At 35.9% G+C, this 20,532-nt stretch overlaps 2 protein-coding genes across 3 annotated transcripts; both read right to left on the bottom strand.

Moving 5' to 3' along the window:
- Nucleotides 1–10,329: 10,329 nt before the first annotated feature.
- Nucleotides 10,330–13,776, bottom strand: LOC147565625 (UDP-xylose transporter 1-like). Of its 2 annotated transcripts, none has more exons than XM_086652131.1 (8): nucleotides 13,426–13,776; nucleotides 12,196–12,316; nucleotides 11,855–12,039; nucleotides 11,682–11,749; nucleotides 11,465–11,597; nucleotides 11,030–11,191; nucleotides 10,633–10,905; nucleotides 10,330–10,547 (listed from the first exon to the last, which is right to left on the bottom strand). In XM_086652131.1, exons 2-8 carry the CDS (start codon nucleotides 12,314–12,316, stop codon nucleotides 10,437–10,439), a joined length of 1,053 nt encoding a protein of 350 aa, XP_086508257.1. In that variant the 5' UTR covers nucleotides 13,426–13,776; the 3' UTR covers nucleotides 10,330–10,436. The 2 variants fall into 2 exon arrangements, with proteins under 2 accessions (XP_086508257.1, XP_086508258.1); XM_086652132.1 differs by having other exon boundaries at nucleotides 12,196–12,320; nucleotides 13,426–13,627.
- A 1,095-nt stretch (nucleotides 13,777–14,871) lies between these two features.
- LOC147565624 (uncharacterized) lies at nucleotides 14,872–19,431 on the bottom strand. The gene is made up of 3 exons (XM_086667898.1): nucleotides 17,334–19,431; nucleotides 16,328–16,998; nucleotides 14,872–16,234 (listed from the first exon to the last, which is right to left on the bottom strand). Exons 1-3 carry the CDS (start codon nucleotides 18,407–18,409, stop codon nucleotides 15,216–15,218), a joined length of 2,766 nt encoding a protein of 921 aa, XP_086524024.1. The 5' UTR covers nucleotides 18,410–19,431; the 3' UTR covers nucleotides 14,872–15,215.
- Between the last annotated feature and the right edge of the window lie 1,101 nt (nucleotides 19,432–20,532).

The raw sequence follows: 20,532 nt of genomic DNA, 5'->3' as shown, positions 1-20,532 counted from the left end.
CAATTAACCACTCAATATTAAAAGCAAATCTACCCATCTAGAAAATGACACCTAAGTTATTTTAAAGTTTTTAGAGTGTTGCATAGGAGATGTCTTTTGAATTGAGTATGGGAGATTTGCTGTTTGGACCTCCTTTCACATAATTGACTTGCCGTTTGGACTCCCTTTTTTCAGGGTTGCACTTTGGACTCCCTTTCCCGAAAAAAAAGTTATACATAACAGTTTCAAAACTGCAATGACTATTTCAGCCTTATTCTTGTTTTTCATGGTGTTAGAGAGAGAAAGAGTTTCTGTTGGTTTTATCATCAAAGAATCGCCCATTTCATCAATGACCCAAACCCATGAAGATAGTCTACTTACATTTGGATAGGCATAACTATTTATCCTCAATCCATTACAACTAGTAAAACTATCTAATCGATTCTAAATCATTTGATTATCTATTATTGAGATAATCGATCCATGGTTGATTGCGACGAGGAAGAGGAAACGGTTGTTCCTCCACTTGCAACGGCAAATCGAAAAATCTATTGCCGTCAACACCACCAGAACCACCATCATCTTCAGTTCATCTCTCTAATTGGAAAGAATTTCTAGAGAGAGAAAGTGCAATTTTTGTTGGTTGAGCTTTGTGTGAATTTATGAAGTCAAGATACCCTAAAATGTAGGGTATGAGATGTATTTATAGAAGAAGTAAAAGAGTTACAATTACATGAGTACCCTTATCAATAAGGATAAATACAATGTATATACTTTTATACTAACACACCCTCCTCAAGCCGATCGACCTTGAATAAGAGAGAGCTTGAATCTTAATTCATTAAACCGAGTTGTTGACAATCCTTTGGTGAATATGTCTACCACTTGAGACTTGTTAGGAAGAAATTTCACTTGCACTTTACCATCTTTCACTTGCTCTCTAACAAAGTGAAAGTCAATTGCCGCATGTCTTGTTCGAGAATGTAAGATAGGATTGAGTGTCAAGTATGTTGTGCTTATGTTATCACAATGAACTGTTGGTGGTGTAGGTAAGTGAACACCGAGTTCACGAAGCAGGTTTCAGAATTATATCAGCACTCGTGTGGCCCACAACCCTATATTCAGCTTCAGTGGAGGAGCGGGCCACCGTGGGCTGAGTTTTTGAAGCCCACATAATGAGGTTAGGTTCAAAGAAAACACATGATCCAGTGGTGGAGCGTCGGACATCTGGTGATCCGACCCAATCTGCATCCAAAAATCCCAGTAAAGGAGAAGATTGAGCTCGATGAAGACGAAGACCATCTTGCGAAGAACCCTTTAGATATCAAAGTATTCGTTTTGCTGCTATGAGATGAACAGAAGATGGAGCGTGCATAAACTTAGAGACCTGATTTACAGCATATGAAATATCCGGACGAGTCATAGTTAAATATTGTAAGGTTCCTACCAAGCTTCTTAAATATTGAGGGTATGATAATGGTTCACCATCTGATTTGGATAACTTTTTACCTGTTAATGCTGGTGTTGACACTATTTACAATCCATCATACCAAAACGATGAAGAAGATCATTAGTATATTTGTGTTGAGTAAGAGTTAGTGTATCTTTACCCCTATTTGCCTGCATACCAAGAAAATAAGAAAGATTGCCCATGTCTGTCATTTCGAAATTATGTTTGAAACTAGAAATAAAAGATTGTAACAAAGATGAGGAAGAATCAGTGACTAATATATCATCCACGTAAAGTAGTAAGATTGTTAGACCAAGAGAAGAACGATGATAGAACATTGAAGGATCAGAGATGGATTGTGTAAAACCCAATTTAAGAATGAAAGAACTAAATTTCGAATACCATGCCCTAGGGGCCTGTTTGAGGCCATAAATGGCCTTGTTCAATTTGCATACATGAGTAGGAAAATTCGAACTAACAAATCCTTGAGGTTGATTCATGAACACAGAGTCAGTAAGATCACCATTCAGAAAAGCATTTTTACATCTAATGGACGAATCAACCAATTTTCAGAAATAAACATGGACAAAACAATTCGAATAGTAGCAGGTCTACCACCGGACTAAAAGTTTCCTCATAATCAAGACCTTGCTGTTGTGTAAACCCTCGAGCAACCAGACGAGCCTTGTAACGTGAAATTGTGCCATCCGAACGTTGTTTGATCTTATAAATCCACTTGCAGTCAACCAAATTCATGCTAGGATCAAAGGGAACTAAAACCCATGTGTTATTTTTTATTTAAAGCAGTGATTTCATCTTTCATGGCTTGTTGGCAACACTTATATTTCGAAGCTTGAAGAAAAAAATTAGGTTCTTCAATCACCGAAATTTCAGAATCAGAAGAGAGAGAGGAAGATGATGATGTTAACAATACTTTTGGTTTTCGTGTGCCATTTTTGCTTCTTGTGACCATTGGATGGATTGAAGAAGTGGATTTGGACGGTGGTGGAACATTTGGAGAGGAAGAAATATAATTAGGGTTTGAGATATTTTCAAGGGAAGAAGGTACAGTTGGTAAAGTTAAAACAGTACCAGCAGTAATTGAGGAGGGGACAGAGTGGACCACTGGTACTGAAGTAGTGGTAGTTGGAGGTACGTTGGAAGGAGAGGGGACAATCGGAACAGGTGGGTAGGTGGGGGCGCTGACACATTGTGAACGGTCAAGCTGACTAGGCAAGGGAATAACGAGTGGAGAGGAAGTGGGGACAGCTGAGTAAGGCCGAGAATGTTGAGATGGTAGAGTGATAGGTGGCGGTAATCCAACCGTTGAAAATGGAGAGTGGAGATTAATTTGCGATTGGAAAGGAGAAGAAGAGAAATTAGGGTTTGTATTTTTGTGTTTAGTTGAAGAAGAAGCAAATGGAAAAATTTTCTCATCAAAGAGGACATTCCTCGAGATATAAACCCGATTAGAGGATTCATCAAGACAACGATAACCTCTATGTTGAGGGCTATACCCAAGGAAAATGCACGGCTTAGATTTGAAATCTAATTTAGAAGATCGATAGGGAGATAACAGAGGAAAACATCTGCAACCAAAGGTGCGAAGGAAATGATAATCTGGTGCTTTATGAAAAAGCTTCTGATAGGGTGAACAACCATTGACTGTTGAGGAAGGTAAACGATTTATTGTGTAAATGGCAGTGAGAAAAGCATCTGGCCAGTACAGAAAAGGAACAGAGGCCTGGTGCAACAGACAAATGGAAGTCTCGACAAAATGACGAATTTCTCTGATGGGCCTAGAAGGTTACCCTAAATAGGTCTACACCCGCAAGTGCACGGGTGTCAAGTTGTAATTTTTCCGGTAAGACCGGTTCGTTCCTCAGAGACTAGTTAAACTTATTCTAAAACTAGGAAATAATAAGATTTTAAAAATGATTTGGTTTTGGTTTTAAAATGAATAAAATATTAAAAATAAATTTACGAAAATGAAAATAAATACAATTGATACAAGAAACTCAGAAAATGGGGGAGAAACCTAAGGTTGTCGAATACGTCCATGTAACGATCCTAAAGATGATATACTTGACTAGTCAACTAATTCGTTATATTACTCGGATTTTATAACATGAATGGTCTAAAATCCGGAAGATATTTTCGTTAGAAACAATAATAACTTTACAGTATACGAGAATTCAGTCTAAGAGTTAATCGACTCATATATAAATCACATCTGTAAGATTAGTTATTATGGACTTCATCTAAAACCCTAGATAAGATGGTTAGTTATTCATGATCAAAATTTAATCAATAAATGAAAATAAAGTAAAAGATAAAGAGGGAAGAAAACAGAACTTTTTCTTTCACTGGAAATGGTTTCCTTCTGATTTTCCCGTCCGGCAGCCAAACGCGCCCTAAGGGAGCAATTTTCTCATCTTCCCGGAAACGATTTCTCTGTGGGAAAGTTATTTTCCCACAGATTTTCTCGTCTTCCCCAACTCTTTTTCTCTCTCTAACTTTACTGTTTTCTCTTTCTCTTCTCACTCTTACTGTTTTTCTTCTTCTCTCACTAAAGGTGTGAAAATCAGAAAATAGAAGAAGAAAAATGAAGTTCTCTGATTTTATTATATTCCTCTGTTAACCTCTCTCAACAATCACTCCTTTCTCTCACAAAAAGAAGATAAATTACGGAGGAAAATAATGGAAATAAGAGGTGATGATGATGAATCAAAATGGCTCTGACTTGTTTCTGACTTTTCTGTTTTAAGCTGTGATAATGGATGCTCTCTCTCTCTCTCTACTATTTCTGGTTTGGTTGAGCTACCAGAGGATGACCCCCAGTCGAGATGAGATAATAGTGAGAAGAGAAGAGGTATTTAACAGACCTCTCTCTTTCTCTAAAATTCGAATCTCTTCCATAAATCCTTTGTTTCTATCCTCTTTGATTCAAATTCTCAATCACTGTTTATGATTTCCAAATCTTCTCTCTCTATCTCTTCCAACCGAGCTCTCTATCTATCTCTCTCTACTCAATCAGAGAGAATATCTCCTTCTCGGTGCTTTCTTGTTATTCCAGCCGAGAGGTTTCTCTCTTTTTGTAAAGAGAATCAAATCTCTCTCATATCTCTTTCATATCTCTTTCACTTCTTTCTCTAAATTAAAATTACCTTTTTAATTTGAAATCAGAGAAGATAAAGGAAAGGAAAATCACGTACTGATTTCTTGGCTGAAAAGAAGTTTGATTCAGTGCTTCACGAAGCAAGTTAAATGACGCTGATATGGTTCTTGATGTTAACACGTGTTCGGGTACGAAATCTGCCGTTTAGATCTTTGAAGGTCACAACCTTATCTTGCACCACGATGCTTGTTAGTAGACGCTTGGTCAAGTCCCGAAATTGTCCCACTTCTGCCCAACTTTGTACCGAAAGTTTCATCTTGCGTGAGATTGTACGCCACGAGTCGTCTGGATGCTCTTTAGTCAACCGATTTCGACCAAAACTTTGACCCTCTCTATTTTTCTCATCCGGACTCCGATTTAACTTTCGTCTTCGCCGTTGGGTTCGTATTGAACTCTACTTTTTATCAGGGCATCTACATTGACCAAAATACCAGAATCTCCAAATGACTAAAATACCCTTTTCTGCGTCTTTCTCCCGTTTTTTATCTGTTTATCGTGCACAATTCTTCAGAAGGCACCTGAGAAAGAAAAACAAGCAAATCATCAGAGTAACAGCTCGAAATGGACTAACTAGCCCGAGTTAAGAGATTTAGATGGGACATGTTCATGTCTCATCAAACATCCCCAAACTTAGATTTTGCTAGTCCTCGAGCAAAACAGAAAAATACAACTAAACCCAGTTCACCACTTTCGTAGGGAATCACGATTGCGCTTAGCCTGTGCAACAAGCCGTTAAACCTCTAGGTTACCCTAGAAGACGAGTTTTGTCTCGTGAGGGTTTGCAGTGAATATACCCATAAAATTTAAAAATCTCAAATATGCAGAAGGGTCTAAATATGATATGGACTAAAAATATTCATCCGGTAGACTTTCGAAAGTTAATAGAAATGAAATCTAAGTCAACTAGACCACACAAATGCTAAAAATCTCTTCACTAGTAATCAAGACTCAAAGTGCACATGACCAGCCAATATAAGTATCATTTCGGTTCTGAAAAGACAAGACCTTGATTACTGTCTCGATACATTTCGCCTCGACTACTACCTTACGGTCATACACTAAAAAATTAAAGTCACTCAAGAATGGTTCACTCTATGTGTTAGTATGAATATGAAGGAAAACTCAACACATGAAAAAGACGGACTAAAATTTTGTGGACGACTGATCTCAAATAAGGAAACAACCACTAATACGGAATGGAGAAGCTAACCAACTCTTCTCACCTGACCTACTATCTAACAGTGTTTCCTAGAGGTCAATAGGCTCTAATGAGGACTACAACTCCTGAGAACTCGACGTCTTCAAATCTTCAAGAATTTCTTCAAGGTATAAACATTTAAAAACAGCTAAACGAACATTTTTTTTTCTTTTCTTTCTTTCTTTCTTTCTTTTTTTTTTTTTTTTTTTCAGTACACTGGTACTATACTCAAAATACAAATACTACTTTCTTGACATTATTCTTTCCTTGGTAATATTTTCTTCTTTTTGCTTCATGCCTTATTCTCAGGGTTCTAAATAATGGTAGAGTCCCTATCTTCCTCTAGTTGACACTGTTTTCAAGTTTCCAGACTACAAGGGCAAGGTTTACTTCCTGATGACATCCCTAGTGGTTGTAAAATTCGAACTCAAGAGATCAACTGAGCTCTAATGAATGTTGCGAGGTTGAGTAGCTCTTCATTCTACTCAGAATTAGCTCAGAAGATATCACTCAAAACAACAAGAAAGGCTCAAAATCTCACATAGGTTAAGTCTCCACTAATGATCGATTAAGTTCTCTTAGAAAAGTCAATTCTTCACCTATCTAATACTCACATGGCTAGTGCACAGACAACCTCAAAACTCGAAATTCGTGAAACAACCTTTAGTAAAAGCACAGTACAACCAACTAGACTCTATGACCATTAACAAGCAAAAATAACTAGACTCACATTTTCAATCCAAAAATTTAAAATTTTGAAAAATTTTGAACCCTTTTGAATTTTTGAAATAAGGACTTGGCAAAAAATTCATTCCCCTATCCCCAAACTTAAACCGAACATTGTCCTCAATGTTCTGAAGACTATGCAAAAAATAACAGGGTGAAGGGAGAGATATTACCCGATTCAGCGTCCTCTGCATGGGTTGCCTCCCAGAAAGCGCTAAGTTTAACGTCTTCAGCCAGACGAAACAGATGACTCGAAAAAATAGAAAGAATTATACCTACTGGATTACAAAAGTGTAACTAACTGTAAACCAATAATCGATACATCTGTGGGTCCACCCAAAACACAAAGTTTTCAGTGAACGATAGTCTCACATTTTTGTAACTTGGTGATAGTGTAAGTGAGACTATCAAAGAAGAGGGGCAATCTCCAAACTTAGTGGATGCACAGTCCACTAAGTAACTATAAATACTAGGACCAACGACAAGAAAGTTATCAAAATGATCGACATAACAATGAAGGGCCAATATATCTGTGGAAGGCAAAAAGTCATCTGCAAGCTTAGTGAATAGAACATCCACTATCTCCATAGACGTTCTCGAGGAGACGTCTAAAGTGTCCCAAAAGGGATCAACAACCGAGTCTGAGGTCATGTGAAAGGTCAAACTAGACTCTAAGGATAAGGCAATATGCTCGGGGACCAAGTCAAGGTCCATGGTTTCCTTAGGTAAACAGTCTGACAAACTATCCAACATGTCTCTAGCGTCATCAATGTCCCCAAAGACATCTGCGACTTCGCAGTCATTTATAATATCAGGCCTTCCTAGCATTGCATCTAAGACTGACTCCTTACAAGTGTAAAAAATCGGATAGTTCGGAATCGTGTCATCCTCAAATTTGCTCATAGAGCCATCATCCTGAACATCAAAGTCTGGTATAGTCCTATCATAATGAGACGATAAAAGTTGAGGTAAAGACGAAACAAGGTCATCAATATATTCGGGCTCTTGGGTCCTCTTAGTAGATTCATCGACATTTAACTTAGTACTAGGGTTAGACGTATTACCCTCGTCATCGTACCTAGTACCCTCTTGAGTTTGGGATGGTGAAACCCCTTCCTCGTCGACAAATGACTGTGACTCGAGCATCTCTATCTTTTGAGTTAAGGACTCAATCCTCTGCTTCGTTTGAGTAGCAAATTGTGACATCATCTCAATAAGACGACTCTCAGACTCTGATCGAGATCTATCTTCAAGAGTCTCCTCATAATAAGGCTCACTAGTGTAATTAAATGAAGACTCTTGATAATAACTTCCTCCGTACATATTAGGATCATACCTGTCTCTAAAGTCATTGGTCTCAGAATAGTGTGGACTATAAGGTCTCTCATACATATTTGGTGTCGAACCATATCCATCACTAATCTGACCATCTCTATACATTTGTCGGTGTTCTCCCAATGTCATACGAGATCGATCAGGTTCTGGTCTACTCCACTCGCTAATCGGACTGTTTCCAGACATTCCTTGATAATCCCCAAATGTCATGCCCGGTCGGTTAGGCTCGTCTCTACACATCTGTTGGTACTCTCCTAGGGTCATACCAGTTCGGTTAGGCTCAACTAGCCTATTCCCCTCGTTAAGTCGTTGATAATCTCTTAGAGTCGTACCACGTCGGTTAAGCCAGTCTTTACGCAACTGTTGGTATTCTCTTAAGGTTATATCAGTTCGGTTGATGACGGGTCCCTTTAGATCAAGGTCATCGTCATCAGCAGGGTACGTCCAACCATTAGAAAAATGTGCCATGATGGTCAAGCACGATCACAAGATGAGAATTGACACTTACAAAAACTACACTTGATTCCTTTCTATTGGTCCATGGTTAATCATATGACTAATTCACCTACTATGGTAGGGGAAGAAATGAATGTGGGTGAAGGAGTATGGGTAGTTGAGTCGGCCATTAAAACAAAAAAGAAGATGAAGAAGAAGAAAAGGAGGAGAAGAAGAAAGTTGGCACTGAAAACCAAAAGAAAAATCAGAGAGAGAGATGGCTCTTGATACCATGTGAATTTGTGAAGTCAAGATACCCTAAAATGTAGGATATGAGATGTATTTATAGAAGTAAAAGAGTTACAATTACATGAGTACCCTTATCAATAAGGATAAATACAATGTATATACTTTTATACTAACACTTTGTTCCTCATAAATTGTCTCAGGTCACCTTTTTATGAACAATCACTGCCTAATTGTGGATAAAGAACCTTGATTGCAATGAAAATTTGAATTGAAAACATTGGATAGAACAAATATGAACCAGTCAAGTGAATCAATAGTAATAATGAACATGATTTCATGAGCAAAGAAATGGGTAAACTACAAAAATGTCACCTTCTTCTCTCTAGACATATTTTTTTTAGCTTTCCAGCTTCTTCTTCCATGGTTGATCAAACTTCTGATCCAAATCCCACATATAACCTTCATCACTGCTATCATTGATTTGTTTCTCAATCTCAACTGAAGCAGCTAAATCCATGAATTTATTTAGCCGAATAGATTACCCTAATTCTCTCTCTCTTACTCCTAACCCGGATTTTGGGTGAAGCCAACATTTTCTAATCTTCTAAACCCAAATTTGGAGTGCAGCAAACTTTTTCAAATCAAGTTTGGTTTTTAAGCTTTGAAGTGAATGAAAGGAAAGTTGATTCTCAAGTGAATAAATTTCCAAGTGAAACAAACCTTTTTTTAATTAAATTTGGTTTCATAAGCTTTGAAGTCAGTGAATGTTGATCTTTAAGTGAAAATCCGCTCTAAGTGATTAGGGAGATTAAGTGATTAGGGTTAATGAGGAAGAAGATGAGTTGATTGAAGAAGAAGATGAGTTAAATTAATTAGGGGGTCTAAAGCGCAATATTGATTATATAAGGGTAGACTGGGTATTGTTTAAAATAGAACTATAGAGACGGAATATTCCCTAATGATTCCGTCAAAAGGGAGTCCAAAATGCAACTCTAGAAAAAGGGAGTTCAGACAGCAAGTCAATTATATGAAAGGGGGTCCAAACAGCAAATCTCCAATTGAGTATCTCAACATTGACATCTAGGAAAGAGAAACTCAATTGAGCCTTGACACATAGGACTATTTGAGTTTTTTTTTAGTTTTGCATTGGAGATGCTCTTAGATATTACTTTAAATTTGCGACAGCTTCGCAAGATTTTTCGAAACTTTGCAAGATTTTTCGAAGCTTTGCAACACTTTGCAAAAAAATATTGCGTTTTTAACCCAAACAAAATACAAATATTCGAGTTTTTTTTGCCAAAAGTATATATAGTTTGAATTTTTAACCAAAAAAAAATATAACTTGTCAATCTTTGATAGAAAACTCATCAAAATTCTAAGCAAATGTTGTTCTCTGTTATCCAACTTATCAAAATTCTAAGCAAATGTTGTTCTCTATTATCCGTTGGTAGCACCATCTCTGAGATTATAAGTTACGCATTGGTGGTATCTTTTTGACCTTTGGAGTACAACGATGGTACCCTTCTTATGGACCGAAAACTTTTCAAAATCGGGGCTCACTATTATCCTTTGGTGAGGACGTGAGGCTATTACCGTGGTTATACGTTACACATAGGTGGATGTCAACCTATAGAGAGATGAAACTCAAACTCTTTGGTCAACAAACTTTTTATATGTTGATTTTGTCCCTACTAGTGAGCAGTGAGACTTGATCCAACAAACTCCAAAATCAATGGAGAGAAACATACATAAAGATAACAATCAAAGTAGTTTGGCTAATTAGGAAGAAATCAAAATGTGATGAATTTATTCAAAGAATGAATTCATTTACAAAAAACAACATTCATACTTGATACACTCAAAATACACATAATATTGCTCAACTTTTAAACAACAGAGTCCTTATCTAAAATTCCATTAGATTTCTTCACTTCATGACCTTCCATTTCTTGCATAATCTTACTCCCCAAAAATGGTGAACTCTCCTTATCTTTAATCTGTTAAAAAATCAAATCGGCGATTGTTATAAATTTACCCAACTAATCAGAATTAAACAAATAAGGAGAGGAAGTTATTAGGTACCTGAGATGTGGGCGAGATCTCATTGACATGTTTCTTCTTGTTTTCATGAGTACAGAAGTAAGAATACAACCCCATTCCGAAAATGGCGACTAAAATACCAATTATATTTCTATCAGTAAATGGATCATGTAGTAATGTATAACCGAAACCAAGGACAAGGCATGTCTTCAAATGACCAAGAACTTGATATGTAACCGGGGATGTCTTTCCGATTACTAGAAATGTACTAAAGTTCACAGAAACAGCTATCAGACATGAAAGGACGATAAATGCCTGCACAAAACAAGTCACATTGTTACATAAATCACCATGTATTTGTGAACCACGTTGTCTGATCACATGACGTAACAGTAAAATTTCATGATATAAGTATGAGGAGAGGAGTCGAAAAAATTACCAAGACAATAGGGGAGTACTTATAGGCAAAGACATTTTGCTTGGTGAGGCATTGATCAACCAAAGGACCTGAAACGAAAAGTATACCCGCTTGAAATGGAGCCGACTGGTAAAGTAGCTGTGTAGATGATACATTGAGTCTCTTCTGGATCGTATTTGTCAGCTGAGTTCGGCAAAAAAGTTAAAGGAAAGTTGATATAACATTTATACATCACTTAATAAGCAATTCTATATATTTTGCCCAAGCCCTATAGCCTAATCCCAGCCCAACCCTTGATGTGGCTGAGCTCGACGCCTCGACCGATTCAGTTCTCCACATATGTTGAAGGGATGCAAACTCTGACTCCGGGATGGAGTTAGGGCTCGGGCACCTGATTTTCTAAGTTGGATTTTAGTTCATTTCTACATTCATACTGATTATATAGAAAAAGGATACAATTTGACCGACACAGGTCGTTGCAATTGCAAGAAGAGAGATGATTGAGCCAACAAGATTGAGTTGGAGATCAGTTATGGATGCAATACCAACTCCAAGTAGTAAGACTGAAAGAGATAACTTTATATTCTGACTGAAAACATCGAAGAACCAATGTTAGTTCAACAAATTCTCGAAGAAACTCTCTGTTTTCGTACAAACTTGTAAAATATATTACCTAAATTGCTTTTTAAGGAACATAGTCTCCAACATTACTGTAAAGGGTATGATTGCAAGTTTTGTCATCTGCAAAACAAATTCAGAATTCTTATACATTTGCTTACCAGAATTCTAGTTTTCTTAAATGATGGAGAACAAAAGAAGATTATGCAATTTAGAGACTTAGTTGACCTGGTAAAACCCGATGGAATTGAACCCAAGACTTAAGTTAAGAAGTCCGATAGACACGCCATTTAGGATGCCAAAGAGCATAACTGTCTTCATATCAACAACCTTGGTCTCGAAAAAATTGAATCGTTGTGCCACATGAAGTGTGCAAAATGTAACCATCAAATGCCAACTTGTTAATGTGGTAGCTGCAAATATAGGATCGAAAATAGAATATGCATCTTTAGATGTCAGATGATGGAATAAGACTAGCTTATTCACAGATAACTAATACAGAGTGACAAGTAGAGGTGTAAAATGAGAAAAAAAAACAGACAGTTCATGCTTCGGAAATGATTTCTTACCGAAGGGGAAAGCGAGATTGCTCATTAGAGCTTTGTTGCATATAACAATGGCGACCGATGAAGCTACTGAAAGGGCTAGAGCACCAATTACTCCTACTTGAAGACCAGGTGTTTCTCCCATCTTTCTTGTCAAAAAAAAAAAAACTTGTTGATTAGGAAAATGGTTGAATTTGTGTACTTGGTTACATTGATCTTGTAAATATAGCTAAACAAAATAGATCCCACCGAACGTCTACTATGGTAGATATATATTCAAAATGACAAGAAAGTGGTACCAATTCGGAAATAAGCACAGAATGTGATATACCAAAAGAAATGGCATTAAAAATGTTCTGAAGCATATATATAAAAGTAATAGTATGCGCCTAGATATCCTAGGATAAGTAGGGAATGACTTAAAACAATAATAATGAAATGACTCATAAATTTAAAGTTAGGTAGCTAGTTTAAATCACCTTTTATGAAATTGGAGTTTCACCAGAAAACAAGTTGTTTTGTTTTCACTTGTGTATTACTAACGTAAATGATTTAGATATGGGTAACTTTGTAGTATACTTTTGTTCTATAAAAGTAAGAATGGTCCTACATAACAAAATGGTACTTTAGTAACAAGAATGTAATATCTAGGTTTTTTCACTCATTTCGGATTGGCTTTGAGTAGCAATCAACTTAACATGTTTTCAGAGCCAAGTTCACACCGTTCTATCTGAAAGACCCGACAAACACACGTACTCCATCTCACTCAACAAAAAAGTACGTGGTAGGCTCAAAAGACCAGACAAGTTAGGGGGCGCATCTGAATAGTCCCACACGGAAAAAAAAAGGTCTAATAGTTAAGAATACAATATATAAGTAATCAGCAATATATTCTTTTTTACTAGCATATAAAAGAAGAAACACAGGAAAAAAAGAATGGCATGATCATTCCCAGGTGCACTAACTGATTTTTGTTGCCTAATAGACCGATTTGAGAGCATGAAGCCGTCCTGTTTTTAGGGTAATCTCTATCAATACTCATAACTAAATTCATTCTCTAATTCAATAGTATATATTATGCACAATTTCATGGTTCGGGAAAGCATGGAAAAGAACAGACTAATTTCAAGAATTTGTCAAATAATAACTAAACTAAGAATTCAAATATATTTTAAAATTCGATTCTGAAATATCAAAGAGAATACAAAAACAATACTAGAAGAATTGAGAGAGAGAGAGAGAGATGAGAAATACCTTGAAAATTATTGTAATGAGGGAAGTACTAATAGCTCTTACTAAGTTGTATAAAATTAGAATATAATCCTGGACTGAGCAACAGATGGAACCAATTTTTCCAAATTCAGCTTGGATGCACAGAGGAACTAACTACTTCAAAATGTTTTAGAGAGAGAAACAGAGTCTTTTAGAGAGAGAGAGAGAGAGATCCTTGGCTTGTGATGTAGCTTTTGCGCCCTTTTTATTTTTGATTCTGTGAGGTTCGGTACTAAACGCCGTTATTGATAATCACTCCGTTACCATTTATGCCGTTAATATTACTTCTTCCTTTTTAAACTAGTCTTATAGATGTGTGATGTTACTACACCCCTTTCAACCATGCCAATAAAACCAATAAAACATAAATTCTTTTCATTTTTAAGTTTCAAATTTGTAATGTGTATAATTACCTAAGTAAATTGAGTTTTGATTTGTTAAAATTAGAAAGAATGTATGATTTAACTACTGTCTGTCCACGTAGTAGAAAGACTATAACTATGACGAACCTAATCAATTACTTCTGAAATTTTAGAGGATTGGTCTTTCAATTTCACTGTGTTTGATTTTCGTGACTGAAAAATAAAACAATTAGGTTGTGTTGATAGCAATGAAATGTCCATCACAAAAGTTTATTCACTATACCAGTTCGATGGAGTGACTACGTAAGGAAACACGGAAGTTTATTTCATAAAAATTCGATAAAACTGTATTTGTTAATGGGGTTTGTCATATCAAAAAACGAGATTTGATCTATACAGAAGCTCATACCAATAGCGCAACTGAAATGATTTCATTTATGCTTATGACCCAAAAATAAATATGAAGTTATTTCTCACAATTAATTTACAAACTTTTTATTTGTTTCACTATTAAACAATTTACATAAAATATGGTGGTTATAGCAAAATGGAAAAACAACTTACTAAACAAGTTAGGAAGGTGAGGGTGAAAGAAAAATAACTTTATTTTAGAGAAATCTTTAAATGCAAGGAAAAACTTGCAAAAGGAATCTTAAATTCAAAATATAAGTGTTTGGTGAAGAAGACAACTAAACTTCAATCTCACTCCAAAATTACATCCTTTCCTTTTCATTTATACTCTATAGTGGTTGTTGGTAAGGCCAAATCATGCTCATACCAAAAACTTTAAAATATGAAACTAATCTAGAAACCTAATTATTAAATGATTTTGGGTATAAATGTCATGCAGTTAAAAAAGAAAACCAAAATTCCCTACAATATGTTTGTTAAAAAGATCCATCATTTCTTAGAATTCAACTTTCAATTTAAGATTTTTGCAATTTTTTTAACAAAATATAGTCCCCATAAATTCACACGTCCCATGTCATGATTGCATTGATTTCTACATGTTTGAAATTCGTAAAAAAGTTTGTGTTTTGTATTCTTGGTAATAAGTATAGTATAGTTTTGGTAATTTCTGTTGGCGGAACTTTCACATTCTTAAATCAAAATAATAGAAAAACATGATTATCTTCCAATGAATTTTTCCATTAGAATTACATTTCATGAACTTTAGGACCTTCCCGAATTTTGTCTATATATATTTCCCCTATTCAAGAATAACCATTTATCTTTTCTTGGATTGTAATTCACTCAAAAAAGAAAAAACTTATATCCTTTGATTTCTTAGTGTTTTTTTATAGCATGAACCTAATAGTCCTAAGATAAAAGAAAAATGAAGGATTTTTATCCTGATTAGTATGTTTGAAAACAAAGAATATTCAATCAAAATTAACAACAATTCTGAAGTCAAATCTTAGCACAATGGCTAGGCAAACCCGTCTCATGATTGACGATAACTATATCAGTTTCCTTGCATTTGATCACATCTTGGCCTAGTTTAGCTCCTGCTGCTTTCAATCCCTTCAAAGAAACTGGTTGATTGAAAAGATTCAAAGATGGTAATTTTGAAGCTGGTGGTAATTTTCCTCCTCCTAAAAACCCACGAAAATCGTCTTTCAATAATGGCACTTCGAAATCTTCTTTGTTATGTTTAACTGCATTATCTTTAGCACTAATATGAGCTCCAGGCTCCATATGGTTAGTCGAAAAGCTTGACTGATTCGGAAAATTTGGATATATACTAACATACCCTCTTAGATACATCATATCTATCAAAAACTTCTTCCATGAAGCTTGCCATCCATTAGTTCTAGATTTCGGAATTTGAACTGGGTTTTGCTTCGCGTCTTCGGTGAATCTCATGTTCATATAAACATAGAATTCTCTCCATTGTTTTGGGAAGAAAACAGCTCCCCAACTACAAGGTAATTGGTGAAGATATGGTGTATTTGGATGGATATTCTTGAAGAACTCTGTTGCATTCCATTTTGGTCTTTCTTTTACTACTTCGACTATTCGTGGAGTGTAAAGAGAGATTGAGGAAAGCTCGGAGAGGGAAACTTGCGGGTCGTAGTGGTAAGCTAACAAGACGTATTTGATCCATAAATAGTAATAAGGAGAAACTTCAATATCATCTTCAAGTAAGAGGCCGAAATCATCGTCAGATGACGGATACCAACTTTCACTAACCGCTCGAATTAGTCCTCCTTGAATGATTCTTCTTCGAAGTGTCTTGGGCCCATGAACCCATTCAAATGAGTTAACTAACCTTATAGTTTCTGCATCAACTTGACTATCCATGTTGAAGCTCAAAGATATCTCATCCCCAAGATAGTAAGCATCACTTAAAGACTTAAGAAGCCGAGTAAGAGAAGATGGACGATTTTGGGTTATTATGTTTATAGATATTCTCATCTTATTCCAATCTGCATATAACATAAAATTTTCGATTCATTAACTAAAGTTACAAACAACTCTAAACCATAAACTACTAAAAAATCCAAAGAGTTTGAACTTACTTGGCAACGCCGAAGATCGAAGATCAGCCATCCAGAGTACCTTAGACACAGAGGACTTTGGAAGAAGAACCAATGTAGTTTGGTTCCCATTAGTCTCTGCTGCCATTTTTAGAGCTTTCTTGACATTTTGATCTATATCAGATAATGTGATAATAACACTTGGGTTATGAATTTTGATCAATCCTTTCATACTTGAATACACAGCTTGTACTATAGGGACTTCAGAGTCAGAGACCCCAGAAAGAGCTCCAATTCCTAAATCAAAGATCTTGAATCTTCTTTCTCTGCAAACTGTTTTAGGCCAGTTTAGGGAAGTTGCAGCTTCTTCACAAGGACAGTACTTGCCACCTGAAATGGCAATATACGCCTTTTTACCGATTGTCGACCTAAATTTTTCAAGAAGTGGAACGAATGCTTTAACTTCTTCTAAAGAATGTGCGTAAAAAATCGCGTCTATTTTTTGAGGGTGCATCGAAGCCCATTGGGTCACATAGCCCGTTGAAAGCGCTCGCCACCATTGATCGTCTCTAACTTGAACAACATCTTTGAAAATTACTGTGGTTTCAGAAACATAAGCAAGCCTATGTTCACTATCACCCCAAGTTTCTTTATCTCGTGGATCAACCGGAAGAACAAACGAACCCGCTCCTCTGTACTTTTGAAGCTGATAGCTGCAAGGTTTAGATTCATAATGATTAGTCTAAATGTCTCAGTCTGACTCGTCTGAGCTTGACTTGTCTGAATCTGAGTCTATTTTATTTTAGTCAGAGGTACAATAGTCAGGTTTCTTTTCATACAATCAGTTCATTCAAACTTATCTTTTGTCGGACTCAAAAGACCCAAAATCAGTCTGATTCAGTCATTCAAACAAGTCAGATGAAAAATTAACATACTGAAATGTAACTCGAGTCAATTCAGATCTCGAGTCAGATCTTACATCTGAATATGAAGAAACAAACAACACCAACTTAGATAATGAGGCAGAACCATAATAAACCAGACATACCTGAGGTGCAGATCTTCTCCTGTCATGAAAGTGAAAGGAGTTTCAATAAAAAGTGTCTTAACAAGGTCTGCTGATAGAAACCAAGAACTCGAAAGGAAATCTACTTGAACGATTTTATCGACAGTGATATCATAAGCAGGGTCAGGCAAATAAAGTCCTGCTTCTTTCGATCGAAATTTCCTATAACTTGGGAATGTATAGTCTTTCTGTCTAAAAGGCAGGATTCTCCCTATACTACCCAATACTGAGTTCGTATACTTCTCTGTTCCTGCTACATGAGATAATATCTCTAACATTTTCTTGCCAGGAATCATATCATCATCAACAATGTAAACAAGATCGGATTCCGTCTGAAGAGCCATCTGAAATCTTCCATAATACTTAAAATCATAACTAGAACTTACAAAACTTATTCGTGAATTGTTATAACTATCGACTATTCTCTTCAACGAGAGCTCGTTCGGGCTCCCAAATGAAAGCACCCAAATGTTATGAAAAGGAAGAGTTTGATGAAGTAAGGAGTCTAATTGAGAACAAAGTGTTTTCCTCTTAAAATGGTTCAAAATCACTGTGATTTTCGGGGTATTTGGACCTTTTAAGCTCCATTTCGACTTCATTTCCATGAGTTCTTTAAGTGTTTCTGTCCCAAATGATCTACTTTGAAACTCTAATACTTCATCATATATCTCTCTTTTCAACTTTATCATTTGTACATCATTTGACTTCTTTTGTTCGAAATCTATCTTCTCATGTTCACATACTTCACTTATAGTTAATGAAGGATTCGTAGATTCAAGAATGAAAGAAGGTTCTTGATATTGTCTAGGTGGAACGATGAATTGTTTCCAATGTTGAACAATTTTAGTAGCTTCGGAACGTAAATCTATAGTAGGACTCATATAGTATATAAGAAATGTCGCGTAAATTGCAAAGGCAAATTGTAAACAAGTAAGAGTAGCAACGAGACGAGTAGTCTTTTGAGTTCTTGATTTTGCTTTTCCATTAACATATTCATTGATCATCCCTTCCAAATACTCTCCATTCTTCGTATTCGGAGCTCGAGCTAAACCACCCATTGAGTAAAATTATAAACTTTTTAGGCTCAAAAATAGTCTCAAAGTTGTTCAAGAAATTTCAAAGACATGATTTAGTCTTCTCAAGAGGACTCACGATCAATGCATAAACTAGTAAGAGAAAGAGGGTTTTGAGAGATCAACCAAGATGAGAAATGTAGAGAGAAAAAGATGGGTTTTTGTTTAAGTTAGAGAGAGGAAGAGAAGGGGGTTTTGTTAAGTTTGAAGAGCTATGGATCATGTGCCAACTTTTTTATATGAAGGGGAAGAAACCCATGAAGAAAATGCATCAAAGCTCACATGGGGTTGACACTTCAAAGTTTAAACTAAAACTTAAAAAATGAAAAAAAACAGAGTACAAAAAACGTTATCTTCAATACTACTTGCTCATAAATTTGCCTCCTTTGATACCATTAAAAAGCCGGTTTTAATGGCGAAAAAGTGGGTAAACCAGCGTTTTTTTCACTGTTAATCTTCCAACCCTATTTGAATAATTACTTTTTTGACCCTCATAGCCATTAAAGATCTGATCTACTTGCTTCTACTTGGACTTGGTTTTATAATTGAAGAAAAAACCCTAATTTTTTATTACCCAATCTCAAGAACCCTATGAAGATCAAATGCAAAATTTTCATTTATTAATGAAAGAATTACAGAACCCAAGATTCAAAATAGAGATTGAAGTTAAATATTACTAAATCGAAGCCTAATTTGACCTACAACCCTAAACCTGACTTAAATGAATTCAGACAGAACCGACACCCAGAATCCATGAATTTTCTAGTATCTTCATCGAAGAACAAATTCGTGCAAACCCAGAGACAGTAACGATTAAAAACCCATTGTTTTCTTTTCTCAGAATCTCAAACCTTAGCAAAACCCAGATCCCCAGGAACCCTAAATTTCAAACTTAAATCAGTAAAACCAATTCCCAAGAACCCTAATTTATGACACAATATCCAATGGAGAAGAATCCGAAAGAGAATTCTCTCTCTCTCCAGCAAACCTTTCATAATTTAAACACCATTAATGTATCTCAAGAAGCCACTATAAAGGGTCCATTAAATTATGGATATTTTAATGAGAAATTTAGAGAGAGAACAAATTTAATTAAGTTGACTATGGGTGAAAGTTGGATCTCAGATTGAACAACTCATGAATCTCTGGAAATACCCATGGATTTTTCCTATTCAAGGAATTTACAGGGGAGCTTGCAGTAAAGTTGCAGAATTTATGGATTATATGTTGATTATTTGCTCTAGGCAATTTGATTTGAGAAAATGAAACCCTAAATTGCTATTAATAATTATAATTGTTGTGCTGAAAAGAAATTGAATATTTGGGGGGAAATGAACTATCAATTGTTCAATCCATGAAACGTCAATTTAAACTATGAATCAAATAGGCCTAAAGCCAAATAGCACGAAAGAGGTCTAAAACAAATATTATTTATAACCTAAATTATATTGGATAAAGTTTGATGACAAATTGCTTCCATGAGTTCTACCGAAACTTGATCCCACGACCAAGGGCAGAGCTATGTAGGGGGCAATCCCTCCCTGCAGCCAGGGGCCCAAATTAGGTTTTTAAATTATTGGATGTAAATCTCCAACAGATTTGAGTGATAGCCAGGGTGGTTGCTCCCTGCACCAACACATACTACATCAAGGGTTCGAGTCCCAACTTCTTTATTTCTTTACTTTTTGAATTTATTGCTTATTGGCCCCTTACAATACATATTCTTCACTTTTGGTCCTAACTTATACCCCCCTATTTCTGAACCACATGCTATTTTGACCCTTCCTTTTGTGTTACCTCCAGCTTTATACACTTTTAATGGTTAACTTTTTTAAAAAAAATTTGTCCCCAAATTCCCCGCTCACATGCGTATTATAAACTTTTAGTGATTAATTTTTTAAATAATAGTTAATTTTTTTTTAAATTTTGCCCCCAAATTTCCCATTCTCACTTGCATATTATACACTCTTAATGATCATTTTTTTTTAAATTAAACTATGGGTTATTTCCCTAATGGCCCCCAACTTTGTGACCAGCTTCCCGCCTGGCCTCCTATTTTACGAGAAATACCCATATGGCCCCCAACTTTGTGACCAGCTTCCCGCCTG

The sequence above is a fragment of the Eschscholzia californica genome, unplaced genomic scaffold (genome assembly GCF_041429995.1).
Source record: "Eschscholzia californica isolate CP2 unplaced genomic scaffold, dmEscCali1.0.p SCAF_1, whole genome shotgun sequence".
NCBI classification, from domain to species: Eukaryota; Viridiplantae; Streptophyta; class Magnoliopsida; order Ranunculales; family Papaveraceae; genus Eschscholzia; species Eschscholzia californica.
The sequence above is the reverse complement of the archived record's forward strand: the minus strand, read 5'-3'. Positions and strand labels throughout refer to the sequence as shown.

Coding starts and splice junctions, on each gene's coding strand:
- LOC147565625 (XM_086652131.1), bottom strand. CDS start 12,316: ATGGGAGAAACACCTGGTCTTCAAGTAGGAGTAATTGGTGCTCTAGCC. Junction 11,750..11,854: donor ATTCCATCGGGTTTTACCAG/GTCAACTAAGTC, acceptor TTTGTTTTGCAG/ATGACAAAACTTGCAATCAT. Junction 10,548..10,632: donor AGATCTCGCCCACATCTCAG/GTACCTAATAAC, acceptor ATTTTTTAACAG/ATTAAAGATAAGGAGAGTTC.
- LOC147565624 (XM_086667898.1), bottom strand. CDS start 18,409: ATGGGTGGTTTAGCTCGAGCTCCGAATACGAAGAATGGAGAGTATTTG. Junction 16,999..17,333: donor GGAGAAGATCTGCACCTCAG/GTATGTCTGGTT, acceptor TAAACCTTGCAG/CTATCAGCTTCAAAAGTACA. Junction 16,235..16,327: donor TCGATCTTCGGCGTTGCCAA/GTAAGTTCAAAC, acceptor TGTTATATGCAG/ATTGGAATAAGATGAGAATA.